Source organism: Geotrypetes seraphini, chromosome 5 (assembly GCF_902459505.1).
Source record: "Geotrypetes seraphini chromosome 5, aGeoSer1.1, whole genome shotgun sequence".
Lineage (NCBI taxonomy): Eukaryota > Metazoa > Chordata > Amphibia > Gymnophiona > Dermophiidae > Geotrypetes > Geotrypetes seraphini.
Genome location: NC_047088.1, coordinates 136,501,661 through 136,520,648, shown reverse-complemented (window position 1 = coordinate 136,520,648; position 18,988 = coordinate 136,501,661). Strand labels below are relative to the sequence as shown.

Genomic DNA, 18,988 nt, shown 5'->3' with positions numbered 1-18,988 from the left:
TACCATAACAGCTGTATACTGTACTGTCTTGAAGAAAGATTTGGCCTCTGAAAGCTAATTGAAAAATGGATTAGTCCAATAAAATGGTATTTTCATATTTCTCATTATTTTATTTCTATTTGTTAATTTGTAAAGTGGTGACTTATGTAGAAGTTTTTTTCAAATTTACATCTACTGTCTTTATATTTTGCACAGTATTAGGGGACATGTGTCACTGTTTCTGTGGTGTTGCATTGTATGAGGAGTCTGGTTTCTACATATTTCTATTTTTAGTTTGTGATTATTCCATATTGGGCGAGGGTGTATCTGTGTTCTGTGTGTATGAAAAGGGCACGGCTTTCTGTTAGGATCGACTACAGGATCAATTGACTGTGTAGGATCTGGTTTGTTTAGTTTTACAATGCGTGTGTTGGTGTTCTAGTGCTCACTGCAGTGTTTAAGATGCTGCCTTTTCCTAGATGCACCCTTATTGTGTGACTCATGGATTATTACTACAAATATATTTTTTATATAGAGGAGGGGGTTGTTAAAAAAATGATTAGCACTGGCTGTCATATATACTAGGTACACCACTGGATTTAATGACTCTATTCTAACTTTACTGTTGACGTAGGTATTGTCCCCCCAACACACAGACACACATTATAAAGAATTAAATTAAAGTTGTATTATCATCAAGTAGCTTTCAAATGACATTATAAGCAAATAAAAATAAAATATTTTTAATACATTGCTAATTATTACCTGCATCTTTACCTATACTGTTTTTCCCTAGCTCTTACTTTGCACTATAGCAAAATAAAAAAGAAGCAGATAAAGATCAATCACACAGGTGCCCTTCAAGGCTCAGTAACACCTCTCCATAAATTATGTGGAAGAGGTCTGGAAGTGGGGATAGCATCTATTTCATATCCTCAGTGAGACCTCAGGAAGGAACCTAGTAATCAAAACATTATTAGAGGTGTTGTATGACTGGATGAGCTATATTTATCTTTTTTTTTTAGTTGTTTAAATTCATGCAGAAATAAATGGTTAGATTGAACCTAATGACTTCATTAACGCATTTCCCTTTTTTAAACCTCTATACTATTTGAAAGAGGGTGAATATCTAATTATTCACTTCTAAAATTGGATACTTCTTAAATTTAGTAAAAATATTCTGGCACAAGTGTCAAACCTTAAAAAAGGAAGTCATATCGAGCATTGGAAAATAATAATAATTAACTAATAAAAATAGTATACATTTAATTTTCCCCACTACCAAATTTCCCCGCCCCGCCCCGCCCGGCTACTTTTTCATGCCACCCGGCTGGAAAAAATTTCTGGGGAGAACACTGGCCTACTATTCAAAGCAATAAATGGAGACAGCCCAGCCTATTCGAACAATCGACTAATTCAATCCACCTCAACCAGACATAGGAGAACCTATGCACCATTCACACACCCTCCAACCAAAAACGACAAAAAGAAAAAAAAAAACTGTACGACAACCTCCTAGCCACTCAAGCTGCAACACTCAACCTCCAACTCTACAACCTATTGACCTCGACCACAGACTACAAAACCTTCAAAAAATTAATAAAAACCCTTCTATTCAAAAAAACACATAAAACCAAACTAACACAATCAGAAATGCCCCAAGTATCACCTACAACTACTACATATGTACTTCTAATATCATGACAATTCAGATGTAATCCTTAGCAACTCAAAGAAGTGTACAAACTACTCCCTAAATACTTCTAATGTCCTGTCATTCTATTTGTAATCTGCCTTGAACCGCAAGGTAATGGCGGAATAAAAATCCCTAATGTAATGTAATGTAATGTAAATGCGGTAGGCACTGAATTCCTGACGGCGCAGAACAAGAGCTGCTGCTGAAGTGGAATGGGAATGCGCTGCTGAAGAAAAGAGCAGAGGAAGCAGAAAACGGCAAGGTCGAGGGCAAGACACCACAAGAAACAGCGGTGGATGGCGGTGACCACAAGTACCCGAGCACAGCAACTGCCCGTGTTGAAAACTATCGGCGGAAGGGACAGTAGTGGTAAGACAGCCATAGGAAAAACAAACGCTATGGCAATCCACAAGAACCCGCCGAACCCAAGCCCATGACAGCAAAAGAAAATCAAAATTATATATAATCTCTTTCAAGTTGTGTTTTTGTTTTTGTTTTTTACTAAAATGGAAAAAGAAAAAAGAGAACTGACTGAAAAGTCAGAAGCCGCGAGAGCAGGAAGGCCGTGAAACAAAAAATTTTTCAACAGCCGTTGAAAACACAACTTCTTAACTCCGTGGAAACTAAGAAACTGAGGGACTACGCGCCCTACGTCAGGCGGGAAAGCACTTGCGCATGCGCGGTTCGGGCTATCACGAACTTTCTAAGGACTTAAAGTGGCAATGCACTTTAAAGTGGTCCACACTAGGGATCCATCGGTGACGTCACCCTTTCGTGAGAATATGCTGCCTGCTTGTCCTGGGATAAAGAGAAATTTGTGCATTCTTTAACTGAGTAATAATGAAGTACCCATTTAAAAAAGATATACTATATAAATATACACTTGAATATAAATAGATCCAAATAAAAACTGAGGTATCCTTTTTCCCCATACAAAAAAAGGGGGAGGGGGAGGGGGAGGTTGACTTGAATATAAACTGAAGTTAGAAATTTGGGTTATCATGGTGAGCCAATATATAAAGACTGCTCACCCTCTCTTCCCATCAGCTATCTCGTAAGTCACTAAACATAATAAAAAATAGAGATTCCAAAGTTAACATTCACAAGACCCCTACATAGGTAAATGCAACTACAAACAACCACAAACTTAAATAAATGTATGCAGGAGGCTCTGTATGCAGTTCAACATCAGAGAAAAAGAAACAACACTCTACACTTTGGAAAATAAAAGAAAGTAACATAGAAACATAGAGCATGACGGCAGAAAAGGGCTGACGGCCCAACAAGTCTGCCCACTCAAGAACCCTTCCTCCCTCGAGAATCCATCTATTAAGCTTCCCTCCCTCCCTTGAGAATCCATCTATTAAGCATTCCTCTTAAGCAACCCCACCATTCTGTCCCATCGTCCCTTGAAGTCGAGCGTGTTACTGGCCTCGACTACCTGTCGTGGAAGACCATTCCATCGATCAATTACCCTTTTAGTGAAGAAGTATTTCCTGGTGTCCCCATGAAATCTTCCCCCTCTGAGCTTTAGCGGATGCCCTCTTGTCGCCGTGGGACCAGTAAGAAAAAAGATTTCTTCCTCCATTTCAATGCGAACTGTGATATATTTGAATGTTTCTATCATGTCCCCACTTTCTCTGAGCTCCTCGAGAGAATATAAGCGCAGTCTGCTCAGACGTTCCTCATATGGGAGATCTTTAAGTCCTGAGACCATCCTGATGGCCATCCACTGAATCGACTCCATTCTCTTCACATCCTTTTGATAATGTGGCCTCCAAAACTGAACACAGTACTCCAGGTGAGGTCTCACCATGGATCTGTATAATGGCAGTATAACTTCAGGTTTTCGGCTAATAAACCTCCTTCTGATGTAACCCAGCATTTGTCTAGCCTTGGCTGAAGCTTTCTCCACCTGATTGGCAGCTTTCATATCTTCCCGGATGATTACTCCTAAGTCCCGTTCTGCTAAAGTTCTTGTTAGTTTTTCACCATTCAGGGTATATGTTCTGCAAGGATTTCCTCTTCCCAGGTGCATTACCTTACATTTTTTGGCATTAAAATTTAGTTGCCAAATACTGGACCATTGTTCCAGTAAAAGCAGGTCTTGCGTCATAGAGTCGGGTATGGCTGGGCTGCCTGGTTCGGCTACGTTGCCCACAACGTTACATAGTTTAGCATCATCTGCAAATAATGTAATTTTTCCACGAAGTCCCTGAGGCAGATCCCTTATAAAGATATTAAATAGTATTGGACCTAATACCGAACCCTGTGGTACTCCACTGGTCACTTCTGATGTTTTTGAGGAAATACCTTTTACCATTACCCTTTGAAGCCTGCCACTAAGCCAGTCTTCTACCCATGCAGTCAGTGTTTCTCCTAGGCCTATTGCGTTCATTTTGTTCAATAACCTTCGGTGTGGGACACTGTCAAAGGCCTTACTGAAGTCCAAATATACTATGTCCAGGGATTCCCCCTCATCCAGTTTCTTTGTTACCCAGTCAAAGAAGCTTATCAGATTGGATTGAAAAGATCTTCTCTTCATAAAGCCTTGTTGGTGTGGATCCCTTAATTTTTTGTCATCCAGAATTACATCAAATCTGTTTTTTTATCAATGTTTCAATGAGTTTACACAGTATTGATGTGAGACTCACCGGTCTGTAATTTTCAGCCTCAGACCTGCATCCCTTTTTGTGGAGCGAAATAATGTTGGCAGTTTTCTAGTCCAAGGGTACTTTTCCCTTGCTTAGGGAAAGATTGAAAAGCTCGGCTATTGGTTCTGCCAGGATATCCCTCAATTCCCGAAGTACTCTGGGGTGTAGATTATCTGGGCCCATAGCTTTGTTTACTTTTAGCTTTGATAGTTCGTGGTAGACGTTGCTCGCAGTAAATTCAAGGTCCCGGAAGTGGTCCTCTGAGCACCCCTTTGTCTGTAGCTGAGGACCGGATCCTGGTGCTTCGCAGGTGAAAACTGAGCAGAAGTAGTTATTGAGTAGATCTGCTTTGTCTGCGTCCGAGTCTACGAAGTTTCCGTCGGGTTTCTTCAGGCGTACGATACCGCTTGTGTTTTTTTTCCTGTCACTAACGTACTTGAAAAAGGATTTATCCCCTTTTTTGACCTGTTTTGCTATACTTTCTTCCATTTGGAGTTTGACCTCCCTGACTGTCTTTTTAATTTTCCTGGATTTCGTCAGATAGTTTTCTTTAGCTTCCGGTTGTAGTGATCGCTTGTATGTTATGAATGCTTTTTTCTTTTGCTTTACTAGTTCTGAGATCTCCTCATAGAACCATTATGGTCTATTTTTTCTTCGCCATTTGCTCACGGTCTTTATGTATATGTTGGCTGCTTCTTCCATGGTTGATTTCAGAGCTGACCATAGTACTTCTACACTGTCTGTCTTGCTTTGGTTTTGCAGCTTTTTGTAGACATAGTCTCCCATGCACTGAAAGTCGGTTCCTTTAAAGTTTAAGGCCTTAGTCGATGTATTTGACCTGGTGATTTCTTTCTTCAGGTGGAACCACATCGTGTTGTGGTCGCTGGAGGCCAAAGCTTCTCCCACCAATACCTCTGTGACTCTGTCTCCGTTGGTGAGCAGCAAGTCCAGGATCGCTTGATCCCTGGTGGGTTCCAGTACCATCTGTTTGAGGTGTGCTCCTCGCATGGAGGCTAGTAGCCTCTTGCTGTCGCTGGTTGTAGCGGAAAGTTTGTTCCAGTCCACATCGGGCACATTGAAGTCTCCCAACAGCACTGTGTCTCCTCGCAGTGTGATGTTCTTAATGTCTTCAATTAATTCTTGATCCGCATCGCCCTTTTGTCTTGGTGGTCTGTACACAACACCAAGAAACAGGCATTGTTATTGCCCCTGGCAAGGTTCACCCATTTGGGTTTGAAGAGATTCTCCCGTATACTTGATGTCTGTGATTTTAGTGACTTTGATGTCCTCTCTAGTGTATAGAGCTACTCCTCCTCCTGATTTACCTTCTCTGTCGTGACGGAGTAAGTTATATCCCGGTATGACCATATCCCAGCTGTGGGACTCTGAGAACCATGTTTCTGATATCGCTACCACATCAAGGTCGGCGTTTCTCATTTCTGTTTCCAGTTCCAGAATTTTATTGCCCAAGCTTCGAGCATTAGCATACATGGCTGTCCATTCGTTTTGTCTGTATGAAGTGTCCTCTTTCCGAGGTAGTTTGTCCCCCTCTAACCCACCTCTGTCCCCTTTGGTATATATTTGTTTGCTTATCTTAGAGTCTAGGTTAGAGTTTTCATTTCTCCCTCTATCTTCCTCTTTATTGACGCGATTACTTACCTCAGATTCCAGTATGGAATCTCTGTCTCTCGCACTTCCTCCCTCCCCTTTGTTATAGCCTCTGTTCCCTCTATCATTGCTATTACTTACCTCAGATTCCAAGATGGAGTTACCTACCTACTAATGTGAGAGTGGGTCCCCTCTCCCTGCTCACCTAGTTTAAAGTAGTGTAAATTTACTGTAAAACTGCATTTTCTGTTCATGAAATTAAAAATAAAATTCTCTTTTTCTACCTTTCTGGCCATTCTATTCATGCTTATCCCAGTTTCCAGATTCTGCTTTCTTCTGTCTTAATTTTCTTTCCATGATCTCCAATCTATCTGCCTCTTCTCTCCTTCCTGTCTTCACTTCCTCTCCTACATCCATCTTTGACTTTAGCCTTTTCCTTTCAGTTTTCCTCCATCTCTATCTGCTTCTACTTACAGCTTTCCATCTCCACCATCCTATTATTCTCCAGTTTTTTTTCTCTCTCCTCTCTCTCCCCTTCCAGCATTTTCTCTTTCACTTTCTTCCCCTTTCTATTTTCACTCTTCTAACCAGTATCTCCTTTCTTGCTCCCCTCTATCCAGCATATCCTCTCCTCTCTTTCCTCTTAACACCTCATCTCTCTCTCTCCCTCTACCTCCATCCAAGATCTGTCCCCATCACCTTTCGCCTCTTCCAACACTACCTACATGGGGGTCTCGCTGTGGGGAATGGAGTGGTGAGTCAGGGGCAGGCCCAACACGTGAGGCAAGCAGCTGATTCCTACCAGTGGTGGCCATAGTGGTCATCCATGCTGTTTGATGGCCACCAGAAAGGGGGGGGGGGTGTCAGCGGTGTATCCTGATTGCAATCAGCCCTGCCTTTGGTCCCAGTCTCGTTAAACCGGTTGGCAATAATGAAGCCAGAGGCCTTCCCTCTTACTAAGTTGCTATAGGCTTTGCCAGACTCGATCCTGCACACACCCCTGAAGTTACTTCCTGTTTTGGAGGGGCAGAATCAAGACCAGCAGAGCCTATAGCAACATGATTTTAAAGTGTTTTGAGGCTTGTGCTGATGAGAACAGAGCTTGTAGGAATGGGGCAGGGACATGAAAAGAACTCGACAGGATGGGAAAATAAGTTCCCATGGGGATGGGGAAAAATCAGTCCCCATGTCATTCTCTATAAGGAACATTCCTCTGAATTTTGAGTTTCCCTTTTCCATTAAGGGATAAGAGCAAACAGCACCCAATGGAAATTTCTATATGTATTTTTTCCTTGCTCTGGGCCTCTTATATTGACACCACTAGCATATCTGTTCATGATCTACCTCAGAAAGATGGCAAGAGAGGAAGAGATGTCCCCATGGCATTATAGAGTAATAATACCACAGGATTCCCCATTGTTTAATTATAGGGTATATAAGAACCCAGAGACAATATAGACATCTTGCTTAAAGAAGAAAGAGGTGCATGCTACTGCAACCTTTGGGAAAATTTAGCTCCACTACACAATGAAACGTACTTAGAACTGCCTTCTTGGTCAAAATTCTAGACTTGCCATATACGGAGCAGGAGTCTGCTGTGATTCAAATGGCTTCTCCCGGTACAGATTAGCACAAGAGGGAAGTAGCTGTATACTGGGTCACACTCTCCTTCTTCGATCAACCAGGTCTGAATTTTAACTGTGGAGCTCTATGTTATGATGTGTAATTCAAATCAGCAGTCACAGCCAGCGTAACAGAAGATGATGTGTAGCTGCTTTCCTCCCTCTCTTGTGCTGATAAGCAGGAAGGTACAGAAGTGGAAGGAGGAAAGTTCACGGTATGGGCCACAAATGGGGAAAAGAACATTGGGGGAGAATTGGTTCTGAGAAAAACAGAGCTATGGTGCATTTTCCTGAAAGAGGATGTGTCAAGAAACCTATGGGGGTGCCACAGACAAGGGGGATGTTTAGACAGAGACAGAAAGAAATCACTTATTGGTATGAAGAGCACTGGAGATCTTGATGGGGAACAGGGGAGGGAATAAAGGAAGACTTGGGGATGTCTATCCTGGAGAGGGAACAAAGAAAGCTGATGTTGAACCTCCTGGGAAGGGGGGAAGAAGCTTGAGCCTAGGGAAGAATTTATACTAAGTTGGAGGAGAAAGACTTTTGGGTGGGATAGAAGTCACGCCTGAGTATGAAGATATCTGAGGAGGTGCCAGGCCTGGGACAGATAGGAGACAGGCCTTTATGATGGGGAGATCCTATTAAAAATGATAAAGGATGCAGAATTTGAAAATACTGTATATAGAACTTTTATGTGCAGAATTAATCCCGGTGTAACTTCTTGAATCCCCAGTTCAAAAATACTGCTGCTTTTCTACAGAAAAAGTGCATACCAGCAAAATTTTCCGCTCATCATCGCTGGTTTCACCTTTCACATATGTGCGAGTGGCCTGAGGACTGATGGATGTGTCATATGTAGGAACCATGGGAGAGCCAGAGCGATCCAATGACAAGGTAGTAATGCTGGCTGACCTGCAAGAGAAAAAAGGTTAACATTCTTGCTGCCTCCAATCCCTGAAAGAACAAACTATAAGGAATGACTGCTATACAGGTGAAATGTAAAGTTAAAGGTTCTGTTCCTGTAATCACTTAAGAAGAGAGAGACATTTTCTCATTTTCAAAAACATTCCTTCCTAAAACTTTTTAATCATGAACTAAAATGCATGTTCTATCCCATTTCTCAGGCAAACAAAAGTTCCCTGTTGTTTAATTGATTTCTGTAAACCACTCTGAATTTTATGGGTAATCAGAAAATAAAATACTTTAAATTAAATCCAAACAAATTGCATTTATATTTCCATGTAAGTTTCTTGGAGTAATTTCTCCCTATGGAGCTTCTAGTATTGAGATATGTAATTTGAATATTGACTAACTTTGAATATCTCAATGTAAGAAGACCCAAAGGAAGAAATTATCCCACAATAAACTTACTTGCAAATGCAATTTGGATTTAATTTATAGTGTTTTATTTTCTGATTATTCCCCATATTTTCTGATTATTCCCCATAAAAATCAATTAAACATCAAAAATTAGAGCTGCATAATTGCTCAGTTCCAGAAGAGAGATAGATATTAAGATTAGTCCTAGATTTCTGACATTTTATTCCAATGCATTATGGGCCCCACAGCACTAATTTCAATGGGTAGAATCAGACTCTAAAAATACTGCACTGCTTTGGGATATAATTTAAGTTCAAAACCAGATACATTTAAAATCACAACTTTTACAGATAATCTCATAGCTTTTTAAATGATACCACACCAATCTCTCTGGATTCTACTAGAAAGTATTTGGTAATATGTCGAGTTTTGGGGTTATCACTTAAACCTAGCTAAAATCTGAAGCCTTAACAGAATCAGGAGAACTTAAGGCAAGGGTGTCCAATGTCGGTCCTCGAGGGCCGCAGTCCAGTCGGGTTTTCATGATTTCCCTAATGAATATGCATTGAAAGCAGTGCATGCACATAGATCTCATGCATATTCATTGGGGAAATCCTGAAAACCCGACTGGACTGCGGCCCTCGAGGACCGACATTGGACACCCCTGCCTTAAGGAGTCGTGGGGTAATACCTTCCCATTAGATTTGGAACAAGGGACCTTTCAATATCTAGGACAGTGATCTCAAACTCACAGCCTGGGGCCCACATGCGGCCCGCCAGGTACTATTTTGAGGCCCTTGGTATGTTTATCATAATCACAAAAGTAAAATAAAACAGTTTCTTGATCATATGTTTCTTTAGCTATATATTATTATTAAGACTTAGCCAAAAGGAAAGATTTATAAACTATAAACAGTTTTACCTCATGCAAAATTGTCATTTCTTCAATAAGACATTAACTATTTTTTCTGAGGCCCTCCAAGTACCTACAAATCCAAAATGTGGCCCTGCAAAGAGCTTGAATTTGAGACCACTGGTCTAGGAGTATCTCAATATATAAATCTAATGTGGGAAACTTGCAGAAAGATACAAAACTTAAACTGGACTTGTGGGATATCCTGCCTTTTATATTGATGCGTAGAATTTGTCTCTATAAAATGGTGATGTTTGTTCCTATACATTTACTTTAAAAAGACATACAGGCACTGCAAAAATGACTGATTAAGTTTTTCTGGGGCAGTATGAAGCCAAAACTACGCTAGTCCTTTTTACTGGGAAGCTGGGGGAAGGGGTGGAATGACAGTTTGGGAGTGCTGGATTTAAGACTATATAATCAAGCCTAACATCCTGTGCCATGTGCGAGAATAGATAATGAATACCAACCAATTTATGGATTATCAATTTGAAACACTTTCATCTTTGGAGTCTTATCTACCTGCTACATGCTTATAAACAGAAATTACCAATCAAACATTCTTCTGTCCCTTATGTTGGGCATGGAAGAAACTAATTAACTGTTGATCTTCTGTAGAGAATGACACGGAGACAAATTTTTCCCCGTCCCTAAAGGAACTCAATTTCCCCATCCCATCTCTGCAAGTTTTGTTGCTGTCCTGTCCCTGCCTAATTCCTGTAAGCTCTGCCTTAACCACACAAGCCTCAAACACTTATGACTGTAAAGTGTTTAAGGCTTGTGTAGATGAGGATGGAGTTTGCAGGAATGGGGCAGGGACAGGAAAAGAACTTGCGGGGATGGGAAAAGAGTTCCTGTGGGGACAGGGAAAAATTTGTTCCCGTGTCATTCTTTAGTCCTGTGACCACCCCCCACCACACACATACACTGTAGTGTTTTTACACTGGTTGGGGAATTCAGAGTTTAAATTAGGAAGAGATAGCAGGGTTTTTCTTCAATGGAAGGAGAAGGAACATTTGTTTAAGGAAGATGGAACTTATCATAATTTTTGAAAAACTACAGCAGCACGATACATATCTTATCTCTATTTCTATCTTCAATGGAGTTCCTTTCTTTAATCAATTGTTGCATTGTAAACCGCTTAGGTCAGTGATATGCAGGAGCGGTATATCAAATCTTAATAAACATCTAGTTAGATGCTTATGTGATGGATAAGTGATGCTCATATGATTCGGGTAAATCTACTTAGATGCTTATGTGATGGATAAGGCCATGCCCAAGTAGAAGCCCATGAAAGGTTTTGGAATTCAAAAATAAAAATCTGAATATGGATTGTAGCTGAGGCCAGAAAAATTAGAGATTACTTTTTAGATCAAAAGGATCAGTTTGCTTTTTATGTGGATTATTTATTTATTTGAATAAAGCCTTCATCTTGGACATCGACTCTCCACGACTTCTTTGTTTCTTCAGTTTGTTTTCTGACAACTCAAACATTATCTGGCCTCATTCCCCTCTGGATGTCCCTCACTGAGTTGGGGGGCAAATAAGAGATCTGAAGGTGATGCATGGGGTTCAGTATTGGTGTCTTGGTTCCACAAAGGATTATTGAAAAATCAACTCCTCAAATGTTATACAGTGATTATAGATAGGTGGAATAGGGAACTGCACAAACCACTCCAGCTTACATCTTTACATATGGTGAAAACTACCTTATATCTCAAATATAAACCAACCCGAATATAAACCAAGGTAACCTTTTTCCCTCCAAAAAAGGTTTATATTCAATTGCATTGCCTTGCACCCAGCCCTCCTCTTCTCCCTGTCCAGCTCTGCACCCAGCCTCCGATGCCCATTACAGCAGGCCTCCCTTAACTTTGTTCTTGCTATAAATGCGGTCAGAATTAAAGGGCTAAGTTATCTGTATAATGGCTGAATATTGCAGCTCTGCAGATGACTTCTGACCCCGCCTCCAACTGAAATGATAATTTGCAGTGACTTCTTCAGTGAAAATATATCCATACAAAGGAGTGCAAAGGAGAAATTAGGTTCTTACCTGCTAATTTTCTTTCTTTTAGTCCCTCTAGACTAGCACAGCACTGATGGTTTTAACGTACCTCAACCAGCAGGTGGAGACTGAGACACAAACCTTTGGCTGTACTATAAATGGGCTGTGCAATCCCAAGTATAATCAGTTTGACAAATAGCCAAGCAGAACTATGAAACTAATAACTTAACTATAAACAGCAATATCACTCCCAGAAGGAGAATAGCAACTAACAGAGAAAATGCTGTTGGATATTGAGTAGAACTGAGTAGTGGCAGCCAGGGGGCACTATGATATGCTGCACTGGAATGGATAATGTGCAAGATATAAAATTTTGAATATGTTGACCTGCCTTTCATATGATTCGGGTAAATCTAATTAGATGCTTATGTGATGGATAAGGCCATGCCCAAGTAGAAGCCCATGAAAGGTTTTGGTATTCAAAAATAAAAATCTGAATATGGATTGTAGCTGAGGCCAGAAAAACTAGAGATTAACAGAAAAACACTAGGGCAGGGGTTCCCACACTTTTTGGGCTTGCGAGCTACTTTTAAAATGACCAAGTCAAAATGATCTACCAACAATAAAATAAAATAAAAAAAAACACAAAGCACACTGTACGCATAGAAAATGTTAATTATCATTCCTATTCCGGGGTTTTTTCAAAGAGGTCAAGACAGATGACTCTATGCACTGTCACCTCAGTAACAACCATACAAAAATAGACAAATACCCCCTTCCTTGTTACTAAACCACGATAGCAGTTTTTAGTGCAGGGAGCTCCGCTGAATGCCCAGTGATGTTCTTGAAGCTCATAGGCTCCCTGTGCTAAAAAACGCTATTGCGGTTTAGTAAAAGGGGACCATAGTGTAAAATATAGACAGCATATATAAATTCAGACACATTTTGATCACTAAATTTAAAATAAAATAATTTTTCCTACCTTTGTTGTCTGGTGATTACACAAGTCTCTGGTTGCACTTTCTTTTTCTAACTGTGCATCCAATCTTTCTTCCCTTCTTTCAGCCTGTATGCTTCCTCTCCTCTAGACCTCATTCCCTCCCCCAACTTTTTCTTCCTCTCTCCTTGTCCTTCCTTTCTCCCTGCCTCCCTTTCTTTTTTTCTCTCTTCATGCCCCCTTTCTTTCTTTCTGTTTCCCTTCTTTCCTTCTGTCTCCCTGCCCTCCCCCAAGCCACTGCCATCGGGGAACAGGCCCCCAAGCTGAGGCTACCGCCATCGGATAACAGGCCCCCAAGCCGCTGCCGCCGCCATCGGAAAACAGGCCCCAAAGCCGCCGCTGCCCCAAGCTCTCCCTGCTTCCCTGTGTTGAGCCGACCAGCATTCCTCTCCCCGACGTCAATTCTGCCATCAGAGAGGAAGTTCCGGCCCAGCCAGGCAGCAATTGGCTGGCCCGAATTTCCTCTCCGACGGCAGAATTAACGTCGGGGAAAGGAAGGCTGATCGGCCCGGTAGATCGCCAAGGAAAAGTGAATCTATCACGGAGCCGGGATGGGCTCCGCGATCGACTCACTTTGCTTTGGCGATCTACCGGTCGATCGCGATCAAACTATTGGGCACCCCTGCAATAGGGGGTACTAGGAAGAAAAAGCATAATAATATTCGCTATATGTACTTTGCTGGATTAAGCAACACCATAGGAGACATCAGATATATATATACATAACACACTTGTAGAGGTATTAGATCTGCCTCCATGTTTCTTTCTTTTTTCCTTTGTGCCTTTTCTTTGTCTAAAGCACAGTTCTTCAACCGCCGGTCCGCGGACCGGTGTCGGTCCGCAAAAAATTTCTGCCGGTCCGCACAGGGCCGGCGAGATCAAGTCGGCAGTTAAATTTCCTGCCGACTGCAGTTCCTGCTGATTAATGTTCCTCCCAGCCTCAGGCAATCAAGATAGGCTGCCAACGTCGGGGCCTTCCCTCTGTGAGTCTCGCCTGTTCGGAAACAGGAAGTTGAAACAAAATAGGCGGGACTCAGAGAGTGAAGGTCCCGACGTCGGCAGCGTGTCTTGATCCTGCCGAGTTGCTGAAGAGGGCCGCGGGGAAGTTGCGATTATACCGGAGAGAGCTGCAGATTCAGGTGCAGGTGGAGGGAGATGGTCAGCGTGTGCAAACAAGATCCTGGGGAGCCTTCACAGTGGCTGTCTCCCCTCCCACCAGCTCTCCAATTTGCCAGGGCAGTGATTTACCGGCAACTTCCTGCAGACAAGTACCGAGAGCTGCTGGAAGGGGAGGAAGCCACTGTAGGAGGCTGGGAAGGTCTGGAAAAGGGAGAGCTGTTACTGGACTTGAAGGGAGTTAGAAGGAGAGATGCTGCTGGGAGGGGAGGAGGGAAAGGGATGGGAAGAGAGTTAATGTTGGATAGAGGGAGGAGGGAAGGGAGAAGAAGGAGAGATGCTGCTGGGAGGGGAAAGGGATGGGAAGAGAGTTACTGTTGGATAGAGGGAGGAGGGAAGGGAGAAGAAGGAGAGATGCTGCTGGGAGGGGAGGAGGGAAAGGGATGGGAAGAGAGTTAATGTTGGATAGAGGGAGGAGGGAAGGGAGAAGGAAAAGAAGGAAGGAGGGTAGGGAGAAAGAAAAAAGTAAGGAAACAGCTGGCAGGGAGATTACAGGAGGGGAAGGGGGTCAGGGTGGAATGGAGAGATCAGATGAGAGAAAGGGGAGAGAGAGGAATGAGAAAGTAGAGAGACATTGATGCTGCAAAGGGGGTCAGCAGAGAAATAAGAGAGGGATAAAGATGCTAGATCTGGTGTAAGAGAGATAAAAATGAAGAAGGCAGTGAAGCTGGAATGAATGATGTAAAAAGGAGAGAGGATGATGGACAAGGAAGAGGGGCAAAGAAAGAAGTCAGATACATATGGAAGGGGGAGAGGGCAGACATTGGATGGAACGGTCAGATGCTGGAAGGAAAAGAGTGAAAAGAAGATGAAAGCAGAAACCAGAGACAACAAAAGGTAGAAAAAAATAATTTTATTTCTATTTTGTCATTAGAATATATCCTGCTAGAGACATAACTGGGGACTGCAGTTTTCTGTTAGCATGATATTTCTGTGTAGTATTCTATAATAACTTGGCTTGTTCAGTTTTCTTGGTAGTAGAGGGGATATATGTGAAGGGGAGGGGAGACAGGGGTTTTGTTGGTCTATGCTCTGTATATTTGTATTTATAAAATCACAATTGTTCAGAATATTGTTTCTTTTTATACTTTAATAAAATACGTTCAATATAAAATCATAATTGCGGCTTGTGCAGATGGGATCAGATGGTTTGCGGGGACCGAGCTCGCGGAGATGGGGCGTAAACGGGGTTTTTAAATTTTAGTCCTAGTAGTTTGCCGGTCCACAAAATAATTCTTTTATTTCTGCCGGTCCACGGGTGTAAAAAGGTTGAAGAACACTGGTCTAAAGGGTTCGCGCCAAAAGATCCTCATGGCCTACTTAAGAACAGAATGTTCTTGAACTGGTTAGCTAGGAGAAGATCTGATTTCACATTCCAATGCCGGGTAGAGAAGAAAACCTTTTCTAAATATGTTTTAAAGAATTATTGTATATGAATAAAATATGACGTGTGAGTGACTGAATGGGATCCAATATGCGACTGTATGTGTATGGAAATGAGAAATTGTTTGCAAACTTTATTTTATATATTTTAAACCTGAAGAAATCCTGAAAGGGAACATCTGTTGTCTGACCTCTTTGACCTTTAACTTAGCCTACCATAGAAACTTGTGAAGGGTGGGCTCCTTTAGCCCACATAGCAATTTTCAGTAAGGGAGGTTATATGGGTTTTGTGTGTGTCAGTGAAACTTGAAACTGTCAGTTTTTCCAAAGCAAGTTTTCTCCTGACACAGAAAGCTGTTTTGGATTCAAAGTTTCTGGGGGTATAGTATAATGTTTATACATATGCAGAAAGTTTTGTGAACAGATATATAATTTGTAAAACTGTTTTTTGAGTTTGGTAGCTATGTTAAAAGGAATTTTCTTTGTTCATATCTAAGGTTGGCCTCTGTTGGCTGATTGGTTGACAGGTATGATGTCATACTAGGTATTGCAAAAATATATAAGTGAACCTTGATTCCCCGGAGTTTATATTTGTCAGGAGAGATGTACTTTGACATGCTTGACTATATATGGCTCCCTTGCACAAATTGCCTTTTGACTCAAGAGTTCTGTTAATTCTAATAATAAACAATATCTGATTGGGAAAAATTTATGCAATTGTCATTGTTCCTGTACATCTAATGGCGGGGTTAGCGCAGTACGCTGCTTAACTGGCGAGCCAGCCAGGAGGTGTTGCTTTAGGAGTTCTTTGCTCACTCCTCCTTGTGGAAAGGAGCTTTCGAAGTGGAACGAAAGGTGTAGCCCTCCATCCATGTGACAGGCAAATGATCCCATTGGAAGGCAGACTTGCAGAACTTGTAAGAATGCATCTGTGGGGGATTTTTTATATATATACAGATTTAATAATTACAATATCAGATGATACCAAGAAAAAAAAAGGATTTACACCAAATTTTAACTATACTTATACATACAACACAAAATTCCTCTTCAAGCCCACAACAAATGGGGAGACATGCTACATTTTTAACTAACAAAAATAAGAAGAAAACTAAGAATTGGTTCTTGATTCATATGAATCTTTGACCATTCCCTACTATTTGGGAGTCTTACATCCTCCAATTTTCTCAGTAGTGAAACATTTAAAGAGAAAAAGAAAACTCATTTCTGTTCTCGAGCTATTAGAAACTGTTGCAATTGAATGGGATCCCAAAATACATATTCAATGTCCTGTAATTTAACAAGACATTTACAAGGAAATTTTAAATAAAATGATGCCTCAAGAGCTAAAGCTCTTATTCTTAATTTCAAAAATTCTTTCCTTCTTAATTGTGTAGCTCTTGAAACATCAGGAAAAATTCTAACCAAATCTCCACAAAATTTTATCAACCTATTTTTAAAATAAAGTTTCATTATTAGCATTTTATCTATCTCACTCATGCATGTTATTACCATAGTGGACCTACTCTGGATCACATCCTGACTATCTTCCAAAAATTCTGTCAAATTTATTTCATTTGTGACCAGATGGTCCACCTCCTGGGCGGATTTTATTTTCCTTTGCGAAATATAATAATAATTTATTGGGAAATTATCCGCATTGGGTAATCTCAGTATTTCTTTAAAAAATTTTCTTAACAAAATTTCTGGAAATTAACCAAGCGGAGATTCCTCACTCTATGCATATTTTCCATCATTTCCATTTTGGAATGTAACATCGTAGAATCCTTAACAGCAGATATTGAGACAGCTTGCAGTTTATTACTTTGAGTTTCAACCACACTTAATCTTTTATCCAAACAACATAAATTGGCATCCACATTTTCAAATTTTTGAGACACAGATTGTGAATAGTTCAATGTTTGTTTCACTGATTCTCTGAGAAACCCTTCAACTCTAAAAATACCTAACCACAAATTTTTAAGGGAATTATCTTGTTTTTCCACTGCTAGTGGTTGATCCTCTACTACACCTGAAAATTCAAGTGGTTTAGGTATTTCAGTAAAGATTAATTTACTTATCTGATTAGAGGATACCACATATTCAGTAGAAATAGCAGGGGTAATTTTCCCGCTATCACTTGATATTGGGTGAAGGGGGGGAGTCCTTTCGAGGGGGCTCATTGATGCACCCGATATGGGAGAGTTCATATCAAGTGAAGGTTGTGGTGGATTATTTATAGCAAAAGCCAAATGCCTGACCATGGGACCAGATACAGCAGGTGTTGAACTCTTAGGCTTAATTTTCCTTTTTCCCATGATATGACAGATTAATGTTATATGACCTGAATTCCTGCTCCCTGGCTCCTCGTTGCTCCAAGGGGCTCCCAAGGGGCGAGACCTGCCCCTAGGGCACGCCCCTTCAGTTATGCCCTGCGGCCGCAACCGCAGCAGCGGTATCAATTTAAAGAAAATCAGTCAGTAGAGACGGACTCAATGACGTCAGGGGTCCGTCTCTTGCAGTTCCTGCCCGATTTCACCACCGAGCCCTGCTGCTGCTGCTGCGGGAGACACGGGGCAGCAATACAAAGTCTCCTCCAACATCCTGGCTAGGTAACTGAAGCATCTCCCAGTGAACCGCGGCAGCGGTATCAATTTAAAGAAAATCAGTCAGTAGAGACGGACCCAATGATGTCAGGGGTCCGTCTCTTGCAGTGCACAATGCCATGGCCAGTGGCTCCTCACGCATCCCGAACCTCATCTGGAAGCCTTTCCTCTGATGTTGCGACGTCAGAGAGAAGGCTTCCGGTTCAGGCGCAAGATGCGCATAGGAGCCTCTACCCACGGCATTGAGCACTGCAGCACTGAGGAAGAGGGAGCCAGCCCGAAGATAACACCGGGGGGCAGGCCAGAAGGCAAGGTAAAGCAAGGAGGGAGGGAGACAACAATAGTAGGGGGAATGATTTTATTATTTAATTTAGTGATTGATCTACATCTGCTGTCTGTTCAGGAAGAAATGCATTTGTTTTTTTCCTCTGGGGTTGTACTGCATGCAGAGTCTTGCATCTTAGGGTTTGTTTGTAAATATTAGTACTTTTAGTTTTTGGTCCTGCATTTGCATGGGGTTATCTGTTTTCTGGTAGAAACGAATGTTGAGAAGCATACAGTGTGCTTTGTGTATTTTAATTTTGTGGTTTTGTGGGCCTGTGGTCCGGCAGGAAATTCCTGCGGACCGGCACCAGTCCACAGACCGGCAATTGAAGAACACTGATCTAGAGCAGTGTTTTTTCAACCTTTTTACACCTATGGGCCAGCGGAAATAAAATAATTATTTTGTGGACCAGCAAATTACTATGACTGAAATTTTTAAAAATCCCATTGCCGCTCCATCCCCGCGAGCTTGGTCCCGCAAACCGTCTGATCCCATCTGCACAAGCCTCAAATAGTTATGATTTTATATTGAACATATTTTATTAAAGTATAAAAAGAAACAATATTCTGTACAATTGACATTTTATAAATACAAATAATACAGGGCAAGGATTAACAAAACCCCGATCTCCCCTCCCCTTCACATATATCCCTTCTACTATCAAGAAAACTGAATAAGCCAAATTATTACAGAATGCTACA

General features: G+C 41.4%; 1 protein-coding gene across 8 annotated transcripts in view; it reads right to left on the bottom strand.

Annotated features, from left to right (window-relative positions):
• PIKFYVE (phosphoinositide kinase, FYVE-type zinc finger containing) overlaps nt 1-18,988 on the bottom strand; it is a 936,520-nt gene that overhangs the window by 696,001 nt on the left and 221,531 nt on the right. For all 8 annotated transcript variants that reach the window (XM_033947121.1, XM_033947126.1, XM_033947127.1 and 5 more), the window contains exon 8: nt 8,336-8,474. In XM_033947121.1, the coding sequence (XP_033803012.1) occupies nt 8,336-8,474 (139 nt within the window). The remainder of the gene's footprint in view (nt 1-8,335; nt 8,475-18,988) is intronic.